This window comes from Sminthopsis crassicaudata, chromosome 3, assembly GCF_048593235.1.
Source record: "Sminthopsis crassicaudata isolate SCR6 chromosome 3, ASM4859323v1, whole genome shotgun sequence".
NCBI lineage: Eukaryota > Metazoa > Chordata > Mammalia > Dasyuromorphia > Dasyuridae > Sminthopsis > Sminthopsis crassicaudata.
In genome coordinates, this window is record NC_133619.1 from 67,697,783 (window position 1) to 67,723,793 (window position 26,011).

The window sequence follows — 26,011 nt, forward strand, 5'->3', positions numbered from 1 at the left end:
GTAAGTCTCTCCAAGCCTCTCTGTATTCGTCCTGCTGGTCATTTCTTATAGAACAATAATATTCCATAACATTCATATACTATAATTTACCCAACCATTCTCCAATTGATGGACATCCATTCATTTTCCAGTTTCCAACCACTACAAAAAGGGCTGCTACAAACATTTTGGCACATACAGGTCCCTTTCCCTTCTTTAGTATTTCCTTGGGGTATAAGCCCAGTAGTAGCACTGCTGGATCAAAGGTTATGCACATTTTGATAACTTTTTGGGCATAATTCCAGATTGCTCTCCAGAATGGCTGGATTCTTTCACAACTCCACCAACAATGCATCAGTGTCCCAGTTTCCCCACATCCCCTCCAACATTCATCATTATTTGTTCCTGCCATCTTAGCCAATCTGACAGGTGTGTAATGATACCTCAGGGTTGTCTTAATTTGCATTTCTCTGATCAATAGTGATTTGGAACACTCTTTCATATGAGTGGAAATAGTTTCAATTTCATCATCTGAAAATTGTCTGTTCATATCCTTTGACCATTTATCAACTGGAGAATGGCTTGATTTCTTGTAAATTAGAGTCAATTCTCTGTGTATTTTGGAGATGAGGCCTTTATCAGAACCTTTAAGTGTAAAAATGTTTTCCCAATTTGTTACTTCCCTTCTAATATTGTTTGCATTAGTTTTGTTTGTGCAGAAACTTTTTAATTTGGTGTAATCAAAATGTTCTATTTTGTATAGAAGATTTTGATTACATCAAACTAAAAAGTTTCTGTACAAATAATACTAATGCAAACAAGATTAGAAGGGAAGTAACAAATTGGGAAAATGTTTTTAAAAACAAAGGTTCTGACAAAGGTCTCATTTCCAAAATATATAGAGAACTGACCCTAATTTATAAGAAACCGAACCATTCTCCAATTGATAAATGGTCAAAGGATATGAACAGACAATTCTCAGAGGAAGAAATTGAAACTATTTCCACTCACATGAAAGAGTGTTCCAAATCACTACTGATCAGAGAAATGCAAATTAAGACCACTCTGAGGTACCACTACACACCTGTCAGATTGGCTAAGATGATAGGAACAAATAATGATGAATGTTGGAGGGGATGTGGGGAAACTGGGACACTAATACATTGCTGGTGGAGTTGCGAAAGAATCCAGCCATTCTGGAGAGCAATCTGGAATTATGCCCAAAAAGTTATCAAACTGTGCATACATACCCTTTGACCCAGCAGCGCTACTACTGGGATTATATCCCAAAGAAATACTAAAGAGCGGAAAGAGTCATATATGTGCCAAAATGTTTGTGGCAGCTCTTTTTGTTGTAGCTAGAAACTGGAAGATGAATGGATGTCCATCAGTTGGAGAATGGTTGGGTAAATTGTGGTATATGAAGGTTATGGAATATTATTGCTCTATAAGAAATGACCAGCAGGAGGAATACAGAGAGGCTTGGAGAGACTTACATCAACTGATGCTGAGTGAAATGAGCAGAACAAGAAGATCATTATACACTTCAACAACAATACTGTATGAGGATGTATTCTGATGGAGGTGGAAATCTTCAACATAAAGAAGATCCAACTCACTTCCAGTTGATCAATGATGGACAGAAACAACTACACCCAGAGAAGGAACACTGGGAAGTGAATGTAAATTGTTAGCACTAATATCTGTCTGCCCAGGTTGCATGTACCTTCGGATTCTAATGTTTATTGTGCAACAAGAAAATGATATTCACACACATGTATTGTACCTAGACTATATTGTAACACATGTAAAATGTATGGGATTGCCTGTCATCGGGGGGAGGGAATAGAGGGAGGGGGGGATAATTTGGAAAAATGAATACAAGGGATAATATAAAAAAATATATATAATAAAAAAAAATTTAAAAAAAAATGTTCTATTTTGTGATCAATAATGATCTCTAGTTCTCCCTTGGACACAAACTCCTTCCTCCTCCACAAGTCTGAGAGATAAACCATCCCATGTTCCTCCAATTTATTTATGATCTCATTCTTTATGCCTAAATCTTGGACCCATTTTGATCTAATCTTAGTATGTGGTGTTAAATGTGGGTCCATGCCTAGTTTCTGCCATACTAATTTCCAGTTTTCCCAGCAGTTTTTGTCAAATAATGAATTCTTATCCCAAAAGTTGGGATGTTTGGGTTTGTCAAACACTAGATTGCTATTTTTATTCACTCTCTTGCCCTGTGAACCTAACCTATGCCACTGATCAACTAGTCTATTTCTTAGCCAATACCAAATGGTTTTGGTGACTGCTGTTTTGTAATAAAGTTAGATCAGGTACAGCTAGACCACCTTCATTTGATTTTTTTTTTTTTTTTCACATTACTTCTCTTGAAATTCTCGACCTTTTATTCTTCCATATGAATTTTGTTGTTATTTTTTCTAGGTCATTAAAATAGTTTCTTGGGAGTCTGATTGGTATAGCACTAAATAAATAGATTAGTTTGGGGAGTATTGTCATCTTTATTCGCTCAGCCTATCCAAGAGCACTGAATGTCTTTCCAATTATTTAAATCTGACTTTATTTTTGTGGCAAGTGTTTTGTAATTTTGATCATATAATTCCTGACTCTCCTTTGGTAGATATATTCCCAAATATTTTATACTATCGACTGTTATTTTGAATGGAATTTCTCTTTGTATCTCTTGCTGTTGGATTGTGTTGGTAATGTATAAAAATGCTGAGGATTTATGTGGATTTATTTTGTATCCTGTAACTTTGCTAAAATTCTGAATCATTTCTAATAGCTTTTTAGCAGAGTCTTTGGGGTTCTCTAAGTATACCATCATGTCATCTGCAAAGTGTGATAGTTTGATTTCCTCATTTCCTACTCTAATTCCTTGAATCTCTTTCTTGACTCTTATTGCTGAGGCTAGCGTTTCTAGTACTATATTGAATAGTAATGGTGATAGTGGGCAACCTTGTTTCACTTCTGATCTTACTGGGAAAGGTTCCAGTTTATTGCCATTACACATGATGTTTACTGATGGTTTTAAATATGTGCTCGTTATTATTTTGAGGAGTAGTCCATTTATTCCTATACTCTCAGGTGTTTTTAGTAGGAATGGATGTTGGATTTTATCAAATGATTTTTCTGCATCTATTGAGATGATCATATGGTTTTTGTTAATTTGGTTATTGATATAGTCGATTATGCTAATAGTTTTCCTAATATTAAACCAGCCCTGCATTCCTGGTATAAATCCCACTTGGTCATAGTGTATTATTCTGGGGATGATTTTCTGAAGTCTTTTTGCTAATATCTTATTTAAGATTTTAGCATCAATATTCATTAAGGAAATTGGTCTATAGTTTTCTTTCTCAGTTTTCGATCTACCTGGTTTAGGTATCAGTACCATGTCTGTGTCATAAAAGGAATTTGATAGGACTCCTTCAATCCCTATTTTTTCAAATAGTTTACATAGCATTGGAGTTAGTTGTTCTTTAAATGTTTGGTAGAATTCATCTGTAAATCCATCTGGACCTGGGGACTTTTTCTTAGGAAGTTGGTTAATAGCTTGGTCTATTTCTTTTTCTGAGATGGGACTATTTAGACTACTTACTTCTTCCTCTGTTAATCTGGGCAAGCTATATTTTTCAAGGTATTCTTCCATTTCATTTAAGTTATCGAATTTATTGACATAAAGTTGGGCAAAGTAGTTCCTAACTATTGTTCTAATTTCCTCTTCATTAGTGATGAGTTCTCCCTTTTTATTTTTAAGACTATCAATTGGCTTTTCCTCTTTCCTTTTTTTAATCAGGTTTACTAAGGGTTTGCCTATTTTGTTGTTTTTTTCATAGAACCAACTCTTAGTTTTATTAATTAATTCAATAGTTTTTTTACTTTCAATATTATTAATCTCACCTTTTATTTTTTGAATTTCAAGTTTTGTGTTTCTCTGGGGGTTTTAATTTTTTTCCTTTTCTAGCATTTTTAGTTGTAAGCCCAATTCATTGATCTCTTTCTCTATTTTATGCAAGTAGGCCTCTATATATAAAACTTCCCTTATTACTGCTTTGGCTGTATCTCACACATTTTGGTATGATGTCTCATTATTGTCATTTTCTTGGGTGAAGTTATTAATTATGTCTATGATTTGCTGTTTCACCCAATCATTCTTTAGTATAAGATTATTTAGTTTCCAATTTCTTTTGGTCTATTTTCCCCTGGCTTTTTATTAAATGAAATTTTAATTGCATTGTGGTCTGAAAAGGATGCATTTACTATTTCTGCCTTACTGCATTTGATTTTGAAGTTTTTATGTCCTAGTATATGATCAATTTTTTTTATAGGTTCCATGAACTGCTGAGAAGAAAGTATACTCCTTTCTATCTCCATTTAACTTTCGCCAAAGATCTATCATATCAAACTTTTCTAGTATTCTATTTACCTCTTTGACTTCTTTCTTATTTATTTTGTGGTTTGATTTATCTAATTCTGAGAGTGCAAGGTTGAGATCTCCCACTATTATAGTTTTGTTGTCTATTTCTTCTTGTAGCTCTCTTAATTTCTCTTTTAAGAATTTAGATGCTTTTTTTTTGTTTTTGTTTTTTTTTGTTTGTTTGTTTTGTTTTGTTTTTCTTCCCAGATTATTTTTACCTTCAGGAATATAATCCTTCCTTTGCAACAACAACAATTCGGTTCTGCACATATATATTGTACCTAGGATATACTATAAGATATTTAATATGTATGGGAATGCCTGCCATCTACGGGAGGGGGTGGAGGGAAGGAGGGGAAAAATTCGGAACAGAAGGGAGTACAAGGGATAATGTTGTTAAAAAAAAAATTATTTATGCATATGTACTGTCAAAGAAAATTTTATAATTATAAAAATTAATTAAAAAAAAAGAATTTAGATGCTGTACCACTTGGTGCATATATGTTTAATATTGATACTGCTTCGTTATCTATGCTACCCTTTAGCAGGATATAATGCCCTTCCTTATCTCTTTTAATTAGATCAGTTTTTGTTTTTGCTTGATCTGAGATGAGGATGGCTACCCCTGCTTTTTTGGCTGTGCCTGAAGCATAGTAGATTCTGCTCCACCCTTTTACTTTTAGTTTGAATGTATCATCCTGTTTCGGGTGTGTTTCCTGTAAACAACATATAGTAGGATTCTGACTTTTAATACAGTCTTTTAGGGGACAATTTAGCTTATTCTGGAAAAGTAGAGTCATTAATTAATTTATCTGCCCTTCCTTCTCATGCTACTTATTCCTTTGAGTCCAGGTTGTCATTCTGAGTAGGAAAATGCAATTATTACCAAAGAGATTTGTGAAAAAGTTGATTGGTCATAGGGGTAGTATGCAGGACTCATCTCATTAAAAAAGTGATTCATAATGTTAATTGGGCCTGGAGTTCTTTTCAAAGTTCATCATTAAAGAGAACCTGTAGAAAATTGTGGTCCAACATTTTGATTGCAGAAATTTTATTGTTGGATGTCAGGAAACAATGTGCATGGGCTACAACAAAGCATTCTAGCACAAATTGGTAGACTAGAATAATAGATTACATTTTTATGATAAAAGTATTTTATAAATACTCTCAAGCTTTACCACAGTCCTATGAGGGCAAGTATTGTGAGTATCATGTAGAGGGGAGAGTGGGACAAGCTTCAGGTATTTTGTGACACCTTGAAATACTTCCCCATCTCTTCTGCCTGGTGGTCGTAGTAGTTGAAAGTCTTAAAAGACTATTAAAGGAGAAATAAAATACTACAGACTTTATGAGGACATAGTAAAGTAGACAGACTTCTCTATTGTTGGAATAGCTATTTGTTGTTCTCAGATAAGAGACACCTGCAGTTTTTGTCCAAGTGGACTTCTTTAACAATTGTAAAAGTATTTGGTTACCTCCTTTTGGTTCCTGTCCTTGAACTGGGAATGTTTCCTCATTTTGACAATAAGCTTTGTAGTTGTATGGTACATATCCCCTCCAAAAACTACCCTTCCCCATTTTCTCTTAGCTGAATTCTCCTTTCTCACCCCTACCTCTCTGTGAAATGCTTTATTTTTCTAAGTTAATTTGCTGCAGAATTCTACTAATTGCTTGAACTTTAAATGGGCCCCTAAAATCATAAAAACCAAATTTGTACCTTAGGAAATCGAAGCTTTGATCAGCAAGCAGTCTTGCTTAACATGCTGATGAGTTTCTTTGCTTTCATATGACCCACTGTCATTACATCTCCGTTATTGGGTATAATTCTTGTAACAGGTCCCAAATTACCTCATTCAAGAGAATTTGATTTATCCTTGTTTACTGATGAAGATACTGGAGGACTTAGAGATGTTCCCAACTGTAGGTCAGGAACCACTGACAGCAGTATGTATAAGGATAATGGTTTCTTTGTATTCTTGTTGCTTAGCAGTGCCTGGTACATGAAAGGCACCTAATAAATGTTTATTGGCTGGCTGAAATAATAGAAGTTTAGTAAACAATCAGTAATGATCAATATACTACCCTGTTATTTAGAATTAGATCCCGTGTTTCTCCTTGTGCCTTTATGGACAAGTCAGTCTTTGGGCATTACTTTTGTCATTTGTAAAGTCAGGTGGATAATTTTTAAGGGACTTTGCCTTTCAACTGTGATCCTATGACCTTCCATGGTAGTGCATTACATTATGGAATAGCTCATAATGTTAGATTTTTCTTTATATCCTACCATAAATGTGTCTTTGTGAAACTGATGAAAGACTCCTGCTCTCTGCCCTATGATGGTGCTAAACAGAAGTCCAATCTTTCTCCTGTATTGGATACTTGAAGACAAGTGTCATGTTCCCTCCTGAATCTCCTCTTCTCTAGAATAAATAGTACCATCCCCCTTCTTTCAGTGGATTGTCATTAAGTCCTCTCATTAATGCAGTAGCTTCCAGAATCAATATAGTTTCAGAGAACCTGCCTTCTTGAGAAATAAGTAGAATTTGTTGTTGGCCACACACACACACACACACACACACACACACACACACACACACACACACACACACACACACACACACACACACATTAATCAGGAGATATCTTTTCCAGAATTTTTTTGAAAGTTAAAAATGACACTACCAATTAACAAAGACATATTTCCAATGTGGACAAAATATGTTCTTTGAAGGATGAGACATAATGTTGAATTGGGGAGGATTGGGAAGGAGAACGGTAGCCTTTTTCTTTTTTTAATTTTTAACTTCAAAAGACAGTTAAAATTTCTTATAAATGTAAGGATTTTCCGAGATGATTATTTTCAGCTGTGCTCTAACAACACCTCAATTATTATTTTAAGTTGTGAAGCGTCTAAAGTGTGTGTATAGGCTGAACCTTAGTGCTTGTTACTCAGTAAATAGCCTGCCAGTAAGGAAAGTAATATAAAGAAATCAGAAGCAGGAAAAGTTAATTTATTTCCTAGAAACTTCACATCAGTTAGAGCTTATCCAGTTACTGTGACACCTTTTGTCATTATCATAATCTTATTTATGTCCTTGGCATTACATCTCCATAAGAGAGAAAATCTGGGAAACCATTAAATATGAGGAGGGAAAAAGAAGATTGCATTTAATAAACTGTGCAGTTTAATCTGATGTATATTATTCGGAAGAGGTAAAGGACTAGAACCTTAGTAGGAGACATCTGTGATAATGTAAAAAGAAATCAAAGAAAATCACCAGCCAAACTTAAAATACCTTAAGGACATTTTCTCTAATGCAAATTGTAATTCTAATCTTGTGTGACAAAAACAGACTCCTCTTTCTTCCATTTAAGGTAGTAAGGTACATGGCTTTTTGAAATCCTTTCACTGCCCTATTGAAAATATCTTCTCATACAACAACTATGTGGAATTAGGATAGAGAGAATTCTTGTGCAAGTGTTAGATGGATTATGTGTTAATTTTACTTGGCTTTCTACCGAAAATGAAAACTAAAAGGATGAATGTGTATCTTTTGTTTCATGTAGGATTGAGTATGGAATCAGAAATATGTGATAATTCTGACTTCAAAAGATGAGAAGTCAGAAAATTTAGGTTCAAATTCTGCCCTCAGTTATTACTAGTTATGTAACCTTGGAGGGTTCAAGAGGATGAATGAACTCATTCTCATCTGCAAAATAGACATGGATATAATTGTACTTCCTGTCTCTCAGGTAATACTAAGGCACCGTTTTTAAAAGGAGCACTTCATTATCTTGGTATCTTGGGATATCATTCATTGAGTTCCTTCTCTTTCTCTTATGGAGGAAGATCAACTTGTATCTGGAACAATGGTCCATTTGATGTTGGAAGAAATAGAAATATGACAAACTCAGTGAAAATTATTGCAAACTTTTTCATGGTTTCCATAGTTATTGAGATTCTTGGCCTTTTTTCTTTAATAATTCTCCTTTTCCTCAGCAATAAATACACAAAAGGGGAAGGGTTTGAATCCCATAGAGTTTCATGGGAAAATGCTAGTTATTACCAAGAAGAAATCCTTGTGGTATCTTCTGTATGCAATTATTTAAGCTGATTTTAAAAACTGATTATTGAACTAGATGCCTGTGAATTCTCTTTGTATTACAATGTGTTCATAATGAAAAGGACCATCTCTTCCCGCCCCTCCCTTAAATCTTTCCCTCAGAGATCATTTAGTCTTTTTTTTTTTTTTTTAATATTTTTTCAATTATCAAACATTTATTTTCTCCCACCACTCTCCCATTTCTCACAGAAGGGGAGAACCCCCAACAAAGTAATGCTTATTCAGGCAAAGTGAACCCCCATATTGTCTATGTCCAAACTCTTTGTTTCATTCTGCCTATTAAGAGCATTACCATAGCCTTCCTCCTTGTACAAAGGATGGGTCAATTTATCAGAGACTAGATTCCTCTATCTCCCCATTTCTCTCTGTCTCACTCCAGGGGAATGAACAAAAAAAGGAAGCAGGAGGATCTAGACATCTGTTCACACTGATGCTTTCCTTTGGTTTTCAGGGATATCAACAATTGAGAGATTTACTTTCAAGGAGAATGTCTCAGAAATAGAAGCATATACAGATACTTCACTTCTTCGTAATAGCAAAATTTTATTTCTTCATTTTGTACATTTTCCCAGGAATTCTTAGGTTTTTTTGTGTTTTTTTTTCTGTTTCAAAGAAAATTCTTTTATCTATGGTCCTATGGAAAAAAAAAACAAAACATTTCTTCACATGTCATTTGTCTGACTTTATACTCATGAATTTCCTTCCCAGGTTACGTTTATTAAGTCTGCTGGTTTTTATTTTGATGCTGTCTTGTTTTCATTGTGCACCAGCCCAGAATGAATGAAGATACCTTCTCACTGTGAATTTCTGTATATGTATATACCGACTTTGCAATCTAATAGTTAGTCACTGTGACACAATAGGTAGCTTGGTACATTTATTATAAGGTGATAATTGACTTTATAATATTACATCTGATATATCATAAGCTACTGAAATATCTTTTTGAATCTTCAATGTAGAATGAAATGTTTTTCAATATATTTTTGATATTAAGCTTCTTGTTTTGATGAAAAAGAATTAAAAGCTGGTAGGTAGTTGGTGTGTGGTGTGGTAGTGTAGACTTGAGAGTTGGAAGCAGTCTTAGGGTATTTTCCCACTATCATACTGAATGTTGCATATTTCTATTTTTGTAATCCTTTCTGGGGAACAAAATTTTCAGGGGACTTGGAAGAGATCTTTAATTTGTGGGGATGGGATTAAGGCCATTATTCACCGACTTGAAAGCGTGCCTTGCTAACATAAAAGCAGAATGAATTTTACCAGTCCTTTGTTAAATGTTGTCCTCCCTTTTCTGCCTTATTTTAATTCTTTTTACCCCCAAATCAGGAGGTGAATTCTAATGCATAGTAAAATATTGTCTTCTAGTAATTACTTCTGTTAATAATATGTAAGACTAGGGGAAAAAAAAATTATCCAGGGAGAGACTATATCATGGTTTTCACAGAAACTCTGTTCCTCACAGCTCAGTTGGAAGATAATGGGGTTGTTGTTTTGCTCTTAAACTAAGGGGGGAAATTAAACGCTAATTCCCAAGAGGCATTCTGAATAGGTTTATACAGATTCCTATTTCTGTCAGTTTCAACAAAGCAACTGCTTCTGCCCAGAAAATACCTTCTAGCAAATAGGGAAGAACAGAAATGAAACGAAAGGACAAGGATAGAGTCACTGCCTATAAGAGAAGGGATGTTGGCAGTTTTTACTTGGGTTATCACTGATTTAAGTAAAAGCCTTTTTGATTTTTTGTTTGTTTTTTTGCAGGTCACTTTTAAAAAAACATTTTCATGTATCTTTTCCCCCTTAGATGACATGATGAGTAAAAAAATCATTAAGTACCTATGTGCCAAGGATTGTGTTAATTAAGCACTGGGGAGAAAAATAGAAAAAGCAAGATTGTACTTGTATGTTGAGCTTGAGGGAAAATCACATAAAAGAAGCTTCAGCTACAGGGTGGTCAGAAAGAAAGAAATCTGGGGGGAGCAGGTTCACGCCTGGCTAGACCTGGGGGTCTTTAGGTGATGTCATTAAGTTGAATGATTCTGCTGTGAGTCTCCAGGGCAGATGGTAAGGCCTAGAGGAGGACATTAGGAGGCAGTTACAAGGCAGGTGTTAAGGCTGGTGCTCTTCCAATAGAGTTGGTGAATCCCATCTCATCCAAACCACGTGAGCTTCCAGCAGCCCGGGCAGCCCCTAGCATGGCAGGGGGCAAAAAAGGGAGAAAGAAAGTGGGGGAAGTTGTTTCCTCTGGTGTCAGGTTCTTCCGACTGTTCAATAGGAAAGTTTGAGAGAAGAGAAATGAAATGATATGAATGACTTTTAAAATAAAACATTAAATCTTTAGCTTAGTATAAGGAGGGCCCCATTTTGGAAAGAATTGGTGGAATTTATTCACTTTCTAGGTCATTAACAGCTAGATTGAGGTTTAATTGTTTAATTATGACCATTACAGAGTGCTGGATCTTGGTTGGAAGGATGTGGGTTTGGATATTTATGTGACTTTCCATAAATAATTTCCTTTTCATTTTTGAGCCTCAGTTTCCCCTGAGGTCTGAGAGGTCCCTTCCAATCCTAGATCTGTTATCTCAAGATCCTGTGATTTTTATCTCCCCTTCCCCCCCCCCCCCTTTTTTGGTTGAGGCAATTGGGGTTAAGTGATTTTCCCAGGGTCACACAGCTAGGAAGTGTTAAGTGCTTGAGGTCGGATTTGAACTCAGGTCCTTCTGACTTCAGGGCTGGTGCTCTGTGCACTGCACCTCCTAGCTGCCTCACCTTTTCATCTCTCTTCTAAAAGGAAATTCTTTAATTTCAAACAATAGAAATTTATCCCGTGCAGCTAAAGATAGAGAATGGCTGTTTAGAGACAGTGTAACGGTAATAGCTAAAGTGGACAGGCATTTGGAGCTGAAGACCTGGATTTGCCATTTTCTGTGGATGACCTTGGGCAAGTTTCTGTAAAGTGGGGAGACAGAAGTCCAAGGGGATGGGCTAGAAGACCTTCATTTTCTTTTCCAGTTTGAAAGCTATAATCCTCTGTCTTCAGAATTTGGCTCTAATGCTAGCACAAGCTCACTTTTAAGTAACAATCTTTGTTCCTTTCCCCAGAGAAGAACATATTTTAATTTCACTTAAAGTGATTGAATCTCAAGATTGTGGCAAACAGAAAGGGAAAACTGGGTAGCTTTAGCTTTTTATCTTTCTAAAAAGTAGTATGAAATTTATGTTACCATCCTGTTATAAATTCTAATATTCATGTATTACTTTTGTATTTTTTCCTCTAGGGTGATGTACCATCTGTTGAACACCTCCTCCAAAATGGAAGTGACCCAAATGTTAAAGACCATGCTGGATGGACTCCATTGGTATTTTTCAGATTTTTTTGCTCTTTGACTCTCCTATTCCCCTTTGGGACATTTCTCTGCCTTTTTTCCCTTTTAATAAAATTGTGTTCTCATTAATTATAAGGAAAATAAATGACTTCTGATCTTATTGTCAGTGTGGCTAGAGTATTAACTAGAGCAGAGGTTCTTAACCTTGGTGTCATGGACCTATTTGGCAGTCTGGTGAAACCTATGGAACCCTCTTCTCTGAATGTTTGATGCCTACATTCATAATTGCAGAAAATATGAAGTTTTAGGTAGAAGTCAGTAAAAATGAAGCTGCCATTTTTCTTTCTCATCCAAGTCCATGGACCTCAAGTAGAGATTATTACGTTATCTTGACAAATTTCCTAAGGGTTTAGGATTGTGATTATGGGGGTTTTTTTTTGGTATTCTTATTTTGCCTTTTTTTTTTTTAAATGGGTCACCCAAGAATCAGTGTAGGGCAGAACTATTGACAGCTGCTACTAAACTTAGAAAGTCTCACCTTCCAAAGTCTTGTCCCATTAGAGGCTGACTTTTTGCTACTGGCTATGTCAAGAAGGGTCAAGAATATGTGAAATTTTTTTTTTTTTGCAGGAAAGTGAGTCCCATTGAGACACACCACATGCCTCACTTACTATGTACAGATAGAAGGGAGGAAACATGCCTCCTTGTTTTCCTGATGGCTTGTATGTGTGTGTGTGTGTGTGTGTGTGTGTGTGTGTGTGTGTGTGTGTGTGTGTGTGTATGAAATGTATGTATATGTGTGTGTATTATATATATGTGTGTATGTGTGTGTAGATATGTATATATTTACATATATATATAAATTTTTTTAACACTGATTTAAAGCCTTTTCTTTTTTGTTTTTGTTTTGTTTTGTTTTTGGGTAGAGATCTTTTGTGGCTATTGTTTAGCTAAAGAGGTAAAGTGAAGGATCCACAGGAAACAACAGTACAAGCTGCTTGCATTTGGAAACAAGTGCTAACTATCTGGGCTAATTGCATTAGGACAATAAACATGAGATATGACATGTGCAGCCACAGAAGATGTCAACAAATGAGGGAGATGCATTCATCCTGCAAACTAGAAATTCAGTACCTAAACTGGGAGTCTAATTAGGCCAGGTGCTTGCAGCCTTCAAGTGATATATAATGGTGTCCCCACTAAGGCAAAGTATCATGCCAGGAAGGTATTCATCTAGCTCTAAGTCATGGAGTTGGAGAGACTCTCTCAGACTAGCCAGTATTTTCATGATTGCTTTAATTATTTTTCCATGATCTGGAAGGTACAAGACAATGAGTATTCTAAAGGAAGAAATCTTGCAGTATCTATTTGGGTTCCCCTCCTTTGCCAATAAAAAGGCATCTGTAACATGATCTATTTTCTGAATTAGATACATCCATGTCGACTTTAATCATAAGAGGGAATTTGCTCAAATGTATTTATTAAAGTGCAAAGTAATGGTGTGATCACATGTAAAAAAAGGAGACAAAATTTACTTGGAATATTTCTTTTCTCTAGAATGTGTTTTGATATCTTCCATTTAGTTGCTTGGTTTGCTTATGTTAGTGGATGAACTATAACCTCTTTCTGTATCAGCTGGGTAGTAGGGCTTCCATGTAGAACCTATTAATTCATACATAGGCATAGATTTTGGATATTTATACTATTGATAACTGCTGAATTTCAAACTTTAGGGTGTAACCGCTATAGTTCCCTCCTCCCCCCGATAGCATTTTATTTTTCCAAATACATCTAAAGATAGTTTTTAGCCTTCATTTTTCTAAGACTTTCCAAATTTTCCACTTCTCCAAGACAGCAAACAATCTGAACAAGGTTAAAACATGTGCAATCCTTTTAAACATATTTCCATATTTGACGTTTTGCAAGAAAAATCATATGAAAGGGAAAAAAACCATCAGAAAGGGGAAAAAAAACCAAATAAATTTTTTAAAAAGATAAAAATCCTATGCTTTGATCCACATTCAGTCTCCATAGTTCTCTCTGGATGCAGATGGATTTTCCATCCCAAGTCTATTGGAATTGTTTTGAATCATTTACAGTTTTTGTGTTTGAATCCTCAGCATTGTATTATGCTCATATGTAGAAGATGCTTAATAACTGCTTATTGATTGATGTTACAATGGGCTTAATGATGATTTCATGAATAGCAGCATTTTATCTAAAATACATGTTCCCTATTCTGTAAAGGACTCATCACTCACACCTCAAGTCTTTGTCTTTATAACCTGAATGAGTGAATGAATGAAAAAGCATTTATTAGTATTATTTCTTACTAGGTACCAGGCACTACCTTCAGTGTGGGGAATAAGAATACAAAAATAAGCTGGTTCCTGCCCAGAATTATTAAATTCTAGTAGTGTGAGACTGTTCACATATGAAAGAAGTGGTCCGAACAAGGAGTAGCTATGAGAGTCAGCGATTACTTAATTGATGTCAGGAGAGCTGTTATAAGAGCTGTTACATTTAAGTGATTTGTAAGGCATATAAGGGCTACATGACAGTAAATGTTTGTCCAGGTAAATTGAATCCATACTGTTTGACTTAAATTTGACCTAATTCAGTGACCTTTAAAAAAAAAGTTTTTTGTTTTGTTATATTTTTGCTTTTATATATTCTTTTGTTTATATATTCTTTGTCATGCTTCTCTGTGTTCACTCCAACTTATATCAATCAGCATGAAGCCTGTAATCATGGACATCAGAAGGTTGTGGAGCTGCTGTTACAGCACAAGGCTTTGGTCAACACCACTGGCTACCAGAATGACTCGCCCCTCCATGATGCCGTTAGGAATGGGCACGTGAGCATTGCCAAGCTGCTCCTCTGCCATGGAGCCTCCCGCAATGCTGTGTAAGTAGGTTGGAAATGTGTTACTGTAATTTACTTGTAAAGAGAAGACCTTAATAGATAGGTTGCTGATATGTGTTTTTTTTGTTTTTTTTTTTAATCCCCTTATTTTTTCTGAGTCCCAGAATTAGATGTGATTTTTGTATTGGTTTAAAAAATCAGCAAACATGCCCTTTCCTTCTGTGGTTGTAAGATATGTGTGTTTGGAAAGAGAAAGAGAGAGAGAGACAGATAGTGAGAGAGAGAAACACCCCTCCCCCCACACAGAAAAGAGTGAGAGAAGAGAGCTTTCTGTTAGTGCTGGAACAATTATCAAGCTAATTTCAAAAGCTTTGATTCCTCCAAGTTTATTTACACAAAAGCAATTTTGAAAATATATGTAGAAATTTGAAACTGATCATTATGTTTATCTACTACCTTATATTTTCCTTATGTCTACTTGGACATAATGGGCTAGAGAATATGTGCAAGAATTCAGAAGTTGGGAACCAGAACTCTATGATTAACTTGTACCATAATGAAAGGTTTTGCTCCTTCAGATAATGCTCATTGGTATATTATTTTTCAGCGGCACAAAGGGGCGTTAGTGACTTTTGGAAATTGCCATTTAAAATACATGCCATGGAATACATCCCAAGTAAATGGTTCATGTAGACTTTTTGTCTTAGTCTGTTGCCTCATCCTCTTAGGTTTGTCAGATTATTTAGTTTAGTTTCAGTGCTGAATTAAATTGGAATAAGCTGATATACCAGCTTTCCATTTAATCTCATTAAAGTTCTCCCAGAAGGATGAGGGTAATTCGGAAAGTTAAATAAAAGAAAATATTCATATTTCTTCTAAAATACTTCCTAAGTGTGAGAATTAAAAATAGGGAAAAAATGTCATTCACTTGAGATGACCAAGTACTTTGAAAAACATAGAATCTAAAAATCAGCCACTGAAAATATCAATAATCAACACGTATTTATCAAGTGTCTCGATGTACCTGGCATCAAGGAGAAAAAACAAAAAACAAACTTACAAAGAATAAATCAATTATATGATAAGAATCTTAAACCAATTATTTATAATTATCAGGTTTGAAATGCTCCATTATAGAAAACCTTACAGCTTTTCTAGATTTCCTTATTGTGTAATTAACTCTCTCTTGTCTCAGTTTCATTAATAATATGACTGAATTAAATGGCTTTTTTAGAGTTCTTTCTAGTTATGAATCCATAGTCTTCTAAAGTGTGGTACACTTTAATATTTGAAATATAACTGGGCAAGAGAATTAAATAATTTTTTTTCACAAATATTGTTTTTCAATCATTTCAGTCGTCTCTTACTCTTTGTGACCCCATTTGGGGTTTTCTTGGCAGAGATGCAGGAGTGGTTGGCCTTTCCTTTTTCCAGCTTGTTTTATAAATAAAGAAACAGACTAACATGGTTGTGACACAGCCATTCTCTGGTTCCAGATATGAACTCACTGAGTTGGGTCTGGCTGACTCCACTACTGGCACTCTGTCCACTGTGTGCACCCTAGCTGCCCATAACAAAGTGTAGGTAGTTCTGTGCCGATTAGATTATGGACTGAACCATTGATTAATGATTCTCACTTATACCTTGCATCTGTGAGGAAATGGGATCTTGGAACCACAGATGTGTTTAAATTCAGCAGTTTTTGCAATAGCCACAACTGTTAGTCATTTTTCTATGTTATTCCTGGGTTCTTATGTGTAATCTCTATTACCATATGTAGACTCAATTTTTACTACTGACTTCCAAAGAGAACTGTAGCCTTGGAAAGTTAAAGTATCCATGGTTAAAAGTAATCCTGAAGATAGTGGACCATCTCTGTCGGTGCCTTGTGACAGCATGGCAATATAAATCAACTGTTACTTTGACTAAACTCAGGACAATTTCTTTGCATTATAAAATTTCTAAGATCACCGGAGCATTGCTGAAATGTGACTTAAAATTAATACCAACTGGATGCTATTAGTCTTAGTAAAGGCATTCGAACTGCCTGTTTCCTCAACATCTGTTATAACGTATAACAGGCTGGCTTGTGTCCTTACTGGCTGTGGGACTGGGAACAACTAACTTAACATCTTTTCCCCCTCCATTTTTTGATCTGTAAAGGAGATGTTAGCTATTATTAACTGTGTAAGATACTTTCAGGTGTGTAGACCTACTGACTGGGGATAGACATTTTGAGGGAAGGCACAGAATAAACCAGACAGAAAAAAGGAAGTGTCTGGGTTTTGTTGATATTTTTGTGTGATTACATTCCCCCCCTTAAAAAGCAGTTGAATTGGGCAACTTGCCTTGGAATCAAGAAGACCTGTTCAAATTATCCTTAGATACTTTCTAGCAATGTGATCCTGGGCAAATCACTTAACCTCTATTACCTCCAAAAAAAAGAAGGGAGAAGAAAGAAAAAGGGAGGAAGAGGAGGAAGGAAGGAAAAGAAAAAATGGGATTGTAGCAGCCAGATAAAAGTTGTAATTCATCCTTCCTACCAGGTCCTACATTTATCTATTTATCTAAAGTACAAAAAGGGATGGTAAATGATGCAGTGGATAAAGTACCATTCCTGGAGTCAGGAGGAACTGAGTTCAAATCTAGCATCAGAGACAATCACTAGCTATGTGACCTTGGTCAAATCCCCTGTTTGCCTCAGTTTCCTCATCTGTAAAATGAATTGGACAAGGGAATAGCAAACTCATTCCAGCCAAGAACACCCTAAATGGGGTCATGGAAAGTTGGATATGACTGCAATGGCTCAATAACAGCAAAAGAGAGAGGCAGTCTCTTAAGTATGTGAAATCAGAACCTGGTAAAAGGAGATTGACATTATTTGGAATTTAAGAGCGAGAGAAGAACTGTACATGCTCATTTTATATGGAGGTTTTTGCTTTTCTGCACAATCACCTTTTTATTCATTTCTGCACCATAGACTACATGTTCTGGACCTCTTCTTGCTCCCTAGTTCCATCTCTGTCTTCCCCCCTCTTGGCAGATGGCTCCCCTATCTCCCTTACCTGAAATTCTGATGTGAATTACCTCATTTGCCCTCTTCCTTACCTTCAAACTTTTAGAATGTCTATCCTTCCCTCCTTTCCCTTCTGTCTGAGAGAATGATGTGGCTTTCTTTGTCACCAAAACTGACCTCTCCATCTGTGTTTTCATATTTTCTTTCTGTCTCTTTCAGGATTTCACTCCATTGATTTATCTGTCCCTCCCTTCCTCTCTCTCTCTGTCTCTGTCTCTCAGTCTCTCTGTTCCTTCCTCCCTCCTTCTTTCCCTCCCTCTCCTCCTTTTCTCTCTGTCTCTCTCTGTTTCTGTCTCTGTGTCTATTTATCAATCTATCTATCTGTCTCCCTCCCTCCCTCTCTGTCTGTGTCTCTCTCCCTCCCCTCCTTTCCTCTCTCTCTCTTGTTTCTCTCATTCTTTCTGTTCCTCAATCTCTTGTCTGTCTTTGTGTCTTTGTGTCTCTCTGTGTTTGCTAAACTGAGAATATTGAATTGGACAAATTGATCAGATGGCCTCTAAGACCCCCTTCAACTCCTTAAATCAATTTAACACCCCAGCAGCTCACAAGACTTTCAAAGAGTTGCTCTTTCTCTTTTGTAAGGATTATTCTATATTCATCACCTTTATTTTAATTACATTTCTCTGTAGCTTCTAATGCCATCTTTCCCTCCTTCCTAGTATTCCTCCATTTTTCTTTAGTGTTTGACACTATTAACTGCCCAGCATGCTCCATATTATTCTGTTCTTCCTGGGCTTCTTAGGTACCATTTTCTACCTGTTTTTTCTATTTTTTGTTGGTTCTTTTCCCTTATTTTTGATATGGTTATAGATGGCCTGAATTCAAACCTGGCTTCAGCCACTTACTAGACGTATGACTAAGGCAAATCAGTTAGTCCTATTTGTCTCAGTTTCCTCACCTGTAAAATAGAAGTAAGAATAATTCTTACTTCCCAGAGTTTTTGTCAGCATCAAATGAGATAATTGTAAAGCACTTAACATAGTGCATGGCACACAGTACTGTATAAATGTTAGCTACTATTTTTATTATTTGTTATAGTTATTACTATTTTATGTGAATGAATCCTAGAATTCTTTTGTCTTCTTGTACAGATTTTTTTTTTTTAGCTGTATCATGATATTTTTTAGCTGTATCATGATACTCTTTAGGGATAGTAAACAAGATACAATAATATCAGATATTCCTCAAAACTCAGTTTTATATTTCAAAAAGATCATTGGTTTAACAATGAAAAGAGAGTGTTTTCTGTGCTTAAATTATTAGCAAATTTTTTGAATAAATAATGTGTCTATTTCTAGAGACTGTCCAGAGATATTCACTATATTGTGAAGTTCTACAGACTCTCTTGTTTATGTATTATTTACATTACACTTATTATTAATTACATTAACTCATAGAATACTACTGGACTTTTTCAAAGTAATTTATGGTCATTCAAAAGAGATTGACCTAGAATTCTAGGACCAAAAAATCAAGGACATGGAGGATGCTTATTGCCCAAAATATAGCTTACCTTTGAATGGACAACTCACTGAGTTAGTCTGTCAGTACAGTTTTTCTTAGGTAAGCACTACAGATAGAAATTGAGTCTGCGTCCAAAATTGAATAAAGCATTCGGTAAATTTGACAGGGCTTTCAATAGACCCAGGCTGAATTACTTCCTGACACACATGGCCATATTTTTTTAGCACCATTGTTCTCCTAAGGTTGCTGTTTAGCTGTAAATCTTGGAACATTATTATCTCAAAAGAATCAAAATTGTAGATGACCATAAGAACAATAAAAAATTGTGTGATGGACATGAAGCCCAGTATAATCCTTCTTTAATTCTTTCCTCCATCCCTTTTTCCCTCCTTCCTTTCTCTTCTTCCCTCCCTCCCTCCTTCCTTTCCTTTCCTTCTAGCCTTGGTTACATGCTAGTTGCATGACTTTGGGCAAGTCACTTAAGCTCTGTTTGTCCCAGTTTTCCTACCTGTAAAATGGGATGTAATTATAGCAGAAACTTCACAGGTTTGAGAGGATCAAATAAGATAATATTTGTAATGCACTTAGCAAAGTACTTTCATGTAATAGGAGCTAAGTAAATGTTAGCTATTATTGTGATTATTGTTATTATAATTATTAAGAACTTTTTTTAAGTCTTCATTTTCCTCATTGGTAAAATGGAACAAGTAGATTAAATTAGTATAGTCAGATAACATGAATGAATATATTTTGCATAAAATATTTATATTAGATAAACATAATTTGGTTCCTGTCTGATAAGTTTTCTGATACATAGGTTTATTTTTATGTGTAATATGATCTTGGCTTTTAAAAAAATCTCATTCTATATAATTCATGAAGGTGGACTAGAGTGGTGTAAGATTAATTTCTATTTGGTTATTTCTTTTCTCATTGTTCATAATGTGGATTGAAGTTTCTAATGAGTGTGAACTTTTAAAAATATGGCACTTTCCCCCATAGTGTTACCACCTCTTAAGGAATACTAATTTTATTTAAACTCCTTAGCTCTTCCTCCCCTTTTGTTGTTTTTAAAAGCCCATCATTCCAGTGCAAACTGAAGGAAGAGTCAATTTCTCTGGGAGAACATAGCCTATTTTTACTCTTCGATCTTTGGGAGAAAATATTGGAAGGATTTGTGTAATACCTTGAATTTAAATCCAGTGATTTTCTATAATACTTTTTAAGTTCAGAATTACTATCTTCCCTGTTCATTTAGCTAATATATTGTATACAATTGACTTATATAGTTTTACATATGATAATTAAGAGTTTTTAAATTATGAAAGAATGGGTGGGAGTCCTATCTTGGTAACTGAGATCTGGTTTCCTGACATCTCTTCCTGTGTTGTATAAATGTCTGTCTCTATTGTTAACTGCTGAAAGCATGATACCTCCCCCATTCTCCTTGGCCTTCTTCTGTTAAAAAAAAAAAAAAAAAAAGCTCATGATGAAATTAGAGTTTTAATGTAAAACATTATGTGGGTTGGCTTTATGAATTATGCTGATTTGCAAATGCAGAAGATTTAGCAGTTAAAATACTTTGCTCTTCACTAAGTTTACTCTGACTAGGAAGGATATTAGATTATAAATGGAAAATATTATATGGACCAGTGGACCTATTAATTGTCCCTGTGGCCTAGTTAATTTTTTTAAAGTTAATCTTCTGCAAAGAGATAATTTATATTTTATGGTGGGTTTTTTTTTTTTTCTTCATGTATTTGTCCTCTTGAATTACAGTGACTTTTTTTTTTTTTGATTCACAGCAAGCCAAGTGACTTGAAGTATTAGATCTCTGTGTTTGCAATTTCACAGTAGTTCATAAACACTCTCCACTCAGATGGACTGCCTGACCAACTTGTTATGCACGATAAGCTCAGCATTAGTACAGAACTGGCTTGCTGCTTTTCTCTTAGGTACCTGGTTGTCTCTATAACAGGTGTACGTTTAAATTTGATGATAACCTCCTCCTTCTCTCCCTTAGTAATACGCATTTAGTGAACAGTTGTGGGCAGGCACCTGCCGTGCTGTTCTTAGAAAATGAAAAAGGTTATTCCACATTCTGTACAAGATGTTTCATTTAAAGTGAAATGTCAGTTTGTAGCAGGAAAATAAAGAGAAACATTTTTAACTCTGACAGAGACCGTTCAAATGGGGCCCTGGGCGTATATTGTCATCGACTCTGCCAGGATGGGCTGTAAAGCTTGCCTTTTGCATCCTTTCCCAAGTAGAATCAATGTCCAGCTGGCTTAGTGATAGTGTAGTGGCTAGGCTTTAATTTGCACTTGGAGTTTATCAGTTCTCTCTCTGGAGGTAGGTAGCATTTTTTAGCAGGAGTCCTTAGGAATTGTCTTGGCTCCTTGACTTGATCAGAGTAGTTAAGTCTTCCACATGTGATCGTTGTTAAGAATGTTTTTAAATGTATGGGCAACCAGATGGCACAGTGGACAGAGCACTTGCCCTTCCAGGAGGACTTGAGTTACAATTTGGTCTCAGGCAGTTAATGGCTGTGTGATCCTGAGCAAGTCATTTAACTTCAGTTTTCTCCAAACCATTTCCCCAACAAAAAATCCCCCCAAAAAAACCACAAAAGAGAAGAAGAATGTTTTAAAATGCATAAAATAGAATACATAGTATTACAGAGGAAAGCAGTTATAGTTATCCTTTCCATATCGACTGGCCCTATTGCTATTTCAATATATCACAGGTTGGCATAGGAAATTAAATGTCAATTTGGGGGTAGTTTTGCTGAAGCCTCAGATGATACATGAGGGCCAGCAGACAACACAGAAAAAGTTTAGACTCAGAAATGTAGAATTGTTCTTTTAAAAGGCTTTCTGGTAGACTCTAACATCATATGAGAAAGGCTAAATCCTTATCTCATTTCCTAAAGGAAAATGAAGGGGTGAAGGAAGAGTCTATTGCTATGGATTTTATTCATATTTTCCAGATTGCAGGGACACTGTACTCCTAAGCCTTGTGATATAATTGGGAAGGAAGCACAGTCACATATATAAAGGGGTGTGTACATGTATGTGTATATGCATAATGCATTTGCACATCCCATGTTAAGAACTCCTGTCTTAGCTTATCTTGGAAAGGCAAAGCCCAGGATCAGAAAGAATCCTACACTTGAACCAGAGACAGCACACAAACTATATCATATTCTCATCTTCTCATCTTCCAGTCATCTGGGGGTCAGCCCCAAATGATTGTTTTACCCCTGGCTCCTTTTCTTCCATAAGCAAATAATTTCATTTGCTAGTTCTTCCTTGGTCTCTTATTTCCCTCTCAATACAGTGGATACATAAAACTTGCAACTTCCCTATCCCATGTTACAAAGCATCCATACTTTTTGGAATGAAAAGCTGGTTTAAAAGATGCAGAATTAATTATTTGACATTGGTATGGCTCTGAAAGGACTCACAAGACTAAATTTTAAGAAAAGATTTTTTCTTTGTTCAAAGAAATGATCAAATCCCATACCATGCCTTGATGTTTAGTCTCTTTGATAAATGTTTCACAAATAGTAGCCTCTCAAGGGGTGTAAACAATCATAGACCTGAAGTAGAAACCACTGGAAGCCTGGAAGTTGTGGAAGAATGAAGGTTTTTTTTTTATTTTTAAAATACATTTTAGTGGTTCTGTCCAATGAGGCAGCTTTTAATCTATCCTTTTCAGTCCTGTGTAATTCTTGTCCACATCTTTCCATAAATTCTCCATTTTAATTCCATTGGGTTGCAGTTTTGGAAAAGATCTTGAATATATCTATTTACATTTGTTGACACTCCATTAGAATGTAAGCTTTTCCAGGGAAGGGACTGTTGACTTTCTCATTTTATGGCTTTTTCATTTTATCCCTAAGATTTAACATAATAATGTCTGGAACATAGTAAGTGCTTACATATTTTGTTGATTGTTTTTATACCAATCTAGCACCTGGGTTGTTTCCTTCAATTATTATTCTTTAAAATACATCTGCATATATATTTCTATATCTATCTTAACACACATATACATACACACACACACACACACACATATATATTGCCTATCTTTTCATTTTTTTTTATAACAGCCATTTTTTCAAATACATATCTTGCCCCTAATTCTCTCCAGTAAAGAAAAATTTAAATAAATCTACCCAGAGATTGTGTCTAACACTGGACCTAGCATTCTGTATCTAAAGACCACCATATTTCTACTAGAAGGAAAGATGAGTACTTTATCAGCAATGTTCTGGAAATGAGATTGGTCATCCTAATTAGGTTCATAGTGGATGGAATGCTGAACCTTGTTAGAAAAACATGAGTTCACATATACCCCTTGAAACTTGGTATCAGTGTGACTCTGGGCAAAATTTAAAAAAAAAAAAAATCTGACTCAGTTTCTGCATCTATAAAATGAGACCAGTATTAGCACTTACCCTCCCAGGGTTATCATGAAGTTAAGATGAAGTAATATTTATTGAAGGGGAAAAGATACTCTAAAACATAAAGTCTTATGTTAATGTTAGTTATCATGAAGAATTTTGATCTTTTAATGCTTTAATTTAAACTATTGTGATCAATATGCATATTCATTTCTCACTCTGTTACCTCCTTATGTCTCTGAAGAATAATTGAAACGAGATAATTAAATTATTTGGCTTATTAACCTCCTGTATTGTGAAATAGTCTTGAATTTTTTTATTAAGATATGAATATATATTGTCTATATTATCTAATTTCTATCCTTATGTTTTTTCTTCTCCCTTCATTTGGGTTGAAGTGGGGTACTTTACTCTGCTGATAACAATTCTTTCTCTGTCATTGTTTTTGCTGTTGGTAAATGGTAGAATAGCTACATTTATTATTGTATTATGCCTACATGATTATCTCAATTGTAGTGGCAGGGTGGGGAGTGGGATTTCCCCCCCTCAGAAATGGAAATAATGTCATTGTTTTTTAAAGCATTCAGAAGACATATACATACTGCCTTCCTATAAATAATTACTAATATTTTAATTAATGTTGCATTTAGAAATTTGGAGCAAACTTGTATAATTTAAGTCTGAGAATGACAGCATATGGAATAGTCCTGGGTATAAGGCCATTTTAGACAAATAATTTTTAAACATGCAAATAAAAGGCCAAAGTAAAATACTTTAACAAAAAAAGATTTTGGTTAATAATAGGGATAGTGATGGTGATGATGATGATGATAATTAGAATGAGTTAACATTTATCTAGCACCTACTCTGTTCCAGGCACTGTGCTAAGCACTTTACAGTTAATCTTATGAGCCCCTATAACAGCTTTTATTATCCTAATTTTACAGACGAGAAAACTGAGGCAAATAGAAATTAAATTAAATGGTTTGTCCAAGGTTATACAACTTGTAAAATACCTGAGGCTGGATTTGAATTTGTATCTTCCTGACTATCCACTGCCTCTTTATCCACTGTACAACCTAGCTTATACTGTGACATATTTATTTCCTTAATATTCCCCTGTTGAAACAGGATTCTTTTTTTTTTTTGAAGTTTTTTATTTTCAAAACATATGCATGGATAATTTTTCAACATTGACCCTTGCAAAATCTTGTGTTCTAAATTTTTCCTTCCTTTTCCTCTTCTAGATGGCAAGCAATCCAATATATGTTAAACCTGTTAAAATATATGTTAAATCCAATATATGTATAGATATTTATATAGATATCTTTCTTGATACAAGAAAAATCGGGTCAAAAAGGAAAAAAAAATGAATAAGAAAAAATGCAAGTGAACAACAACAAAGAGTGAAAAAGCTACGTTGTTCCCACAGTTCCTACAATTCTCTCTCTCTGGGTGTAGATGGCTCTCTCTATCACAAATTCATTGGAACTGATTTGGATCCTCTCATTGTTGTAGAGAGCCACTTCCATTAGAATCGATCCTCTTATAGTATTGTTGTTGCTGTTTATAATGATCTCCTGGTCCTGCTCATTTCACTCAGCATCAGTTCATGTAAGTCTCTCCAGGCCTTTCTGAAATCATCCTCCTGGTCATTTCTTACAAAACAATAATATTCCATAATATTCATATACCACAATTTATTCAACCATTCTCCAATTGATGGGCATCCACTCGGTTTCCAGTTTCCTGCCACTACAAAAAGGGCTGCCACAAACATTTTTGCACATGTGGGTCCCTTTCTCTACTTTAAGATACCAGGATTCTAATTGCAATAGCCAGCATTTAGATAGTGTCTTAAAATTTGCAAGGCTTATTAGAAATATCTTATTTGAGCAATAATCTTGTATAAGTGATGTTATTATTCTCATTTTACAGATAAGGAAACTGAGACTCAGAGAGATTTTTGCTACTTCAGGGTCACACAGCTAATAAGTGTCTTAAGCAGAATATGAACTCGGGTCTTCTTAATTTTAGTTGTAATGCTCTATCCATGATGACCTGTAACTGCCTTGCTTCTTAAACACTTGACAATATGTCAAAAGACTCTGGATAAATGAACTTTTGTTACCCTTAGGATCTATGGGAAATTATTTTTCTCATGAAAAACTTTTTTTCTAAAGGGAACAATGGAAAGTAGCATTCTTTTTCTTTTTTTCTTTTTCCCCTTTAAGAGATAATCTGTTTTTCAGAATATTCTAACAACCACCACATGGCCATTAAGCCTCATGACTCCAGATTATCTGTTGTCTTCTGTGG

General features: G+C 35.2%; 1 protein-coding gene across 5 annotated transcripts in view; it reads left to right on the plus strand.

Moving 5' to 3' along the window:
* The window catches only part of BARD1 (BRCA1 associated RING domain 1), a 125,366-nt gene that overhangs the window by 55,429 nt on the left and 43,926 nt on the right, over positions 1 to 26,011 (plus strand). For all 5 annotated transcript variants that reach the window (XM_074298766.1, XM_074298765.1, XM_074298764.1 and 2 more), the window contains 2 exons: positions 11,829 to 11,909; positions 14,611 to 14,783. In XM_074298766.1, coding sequence (XP_074154867.1) covers positions 11,829 to 11,909; positions 14,611 to 14,783 — 254 coding nt within the window. The remainder of the gene's footprint in view (positions 1 to 11,828; positions 11,910 to 14,610; positions 14,784 to 26,011) is intronic.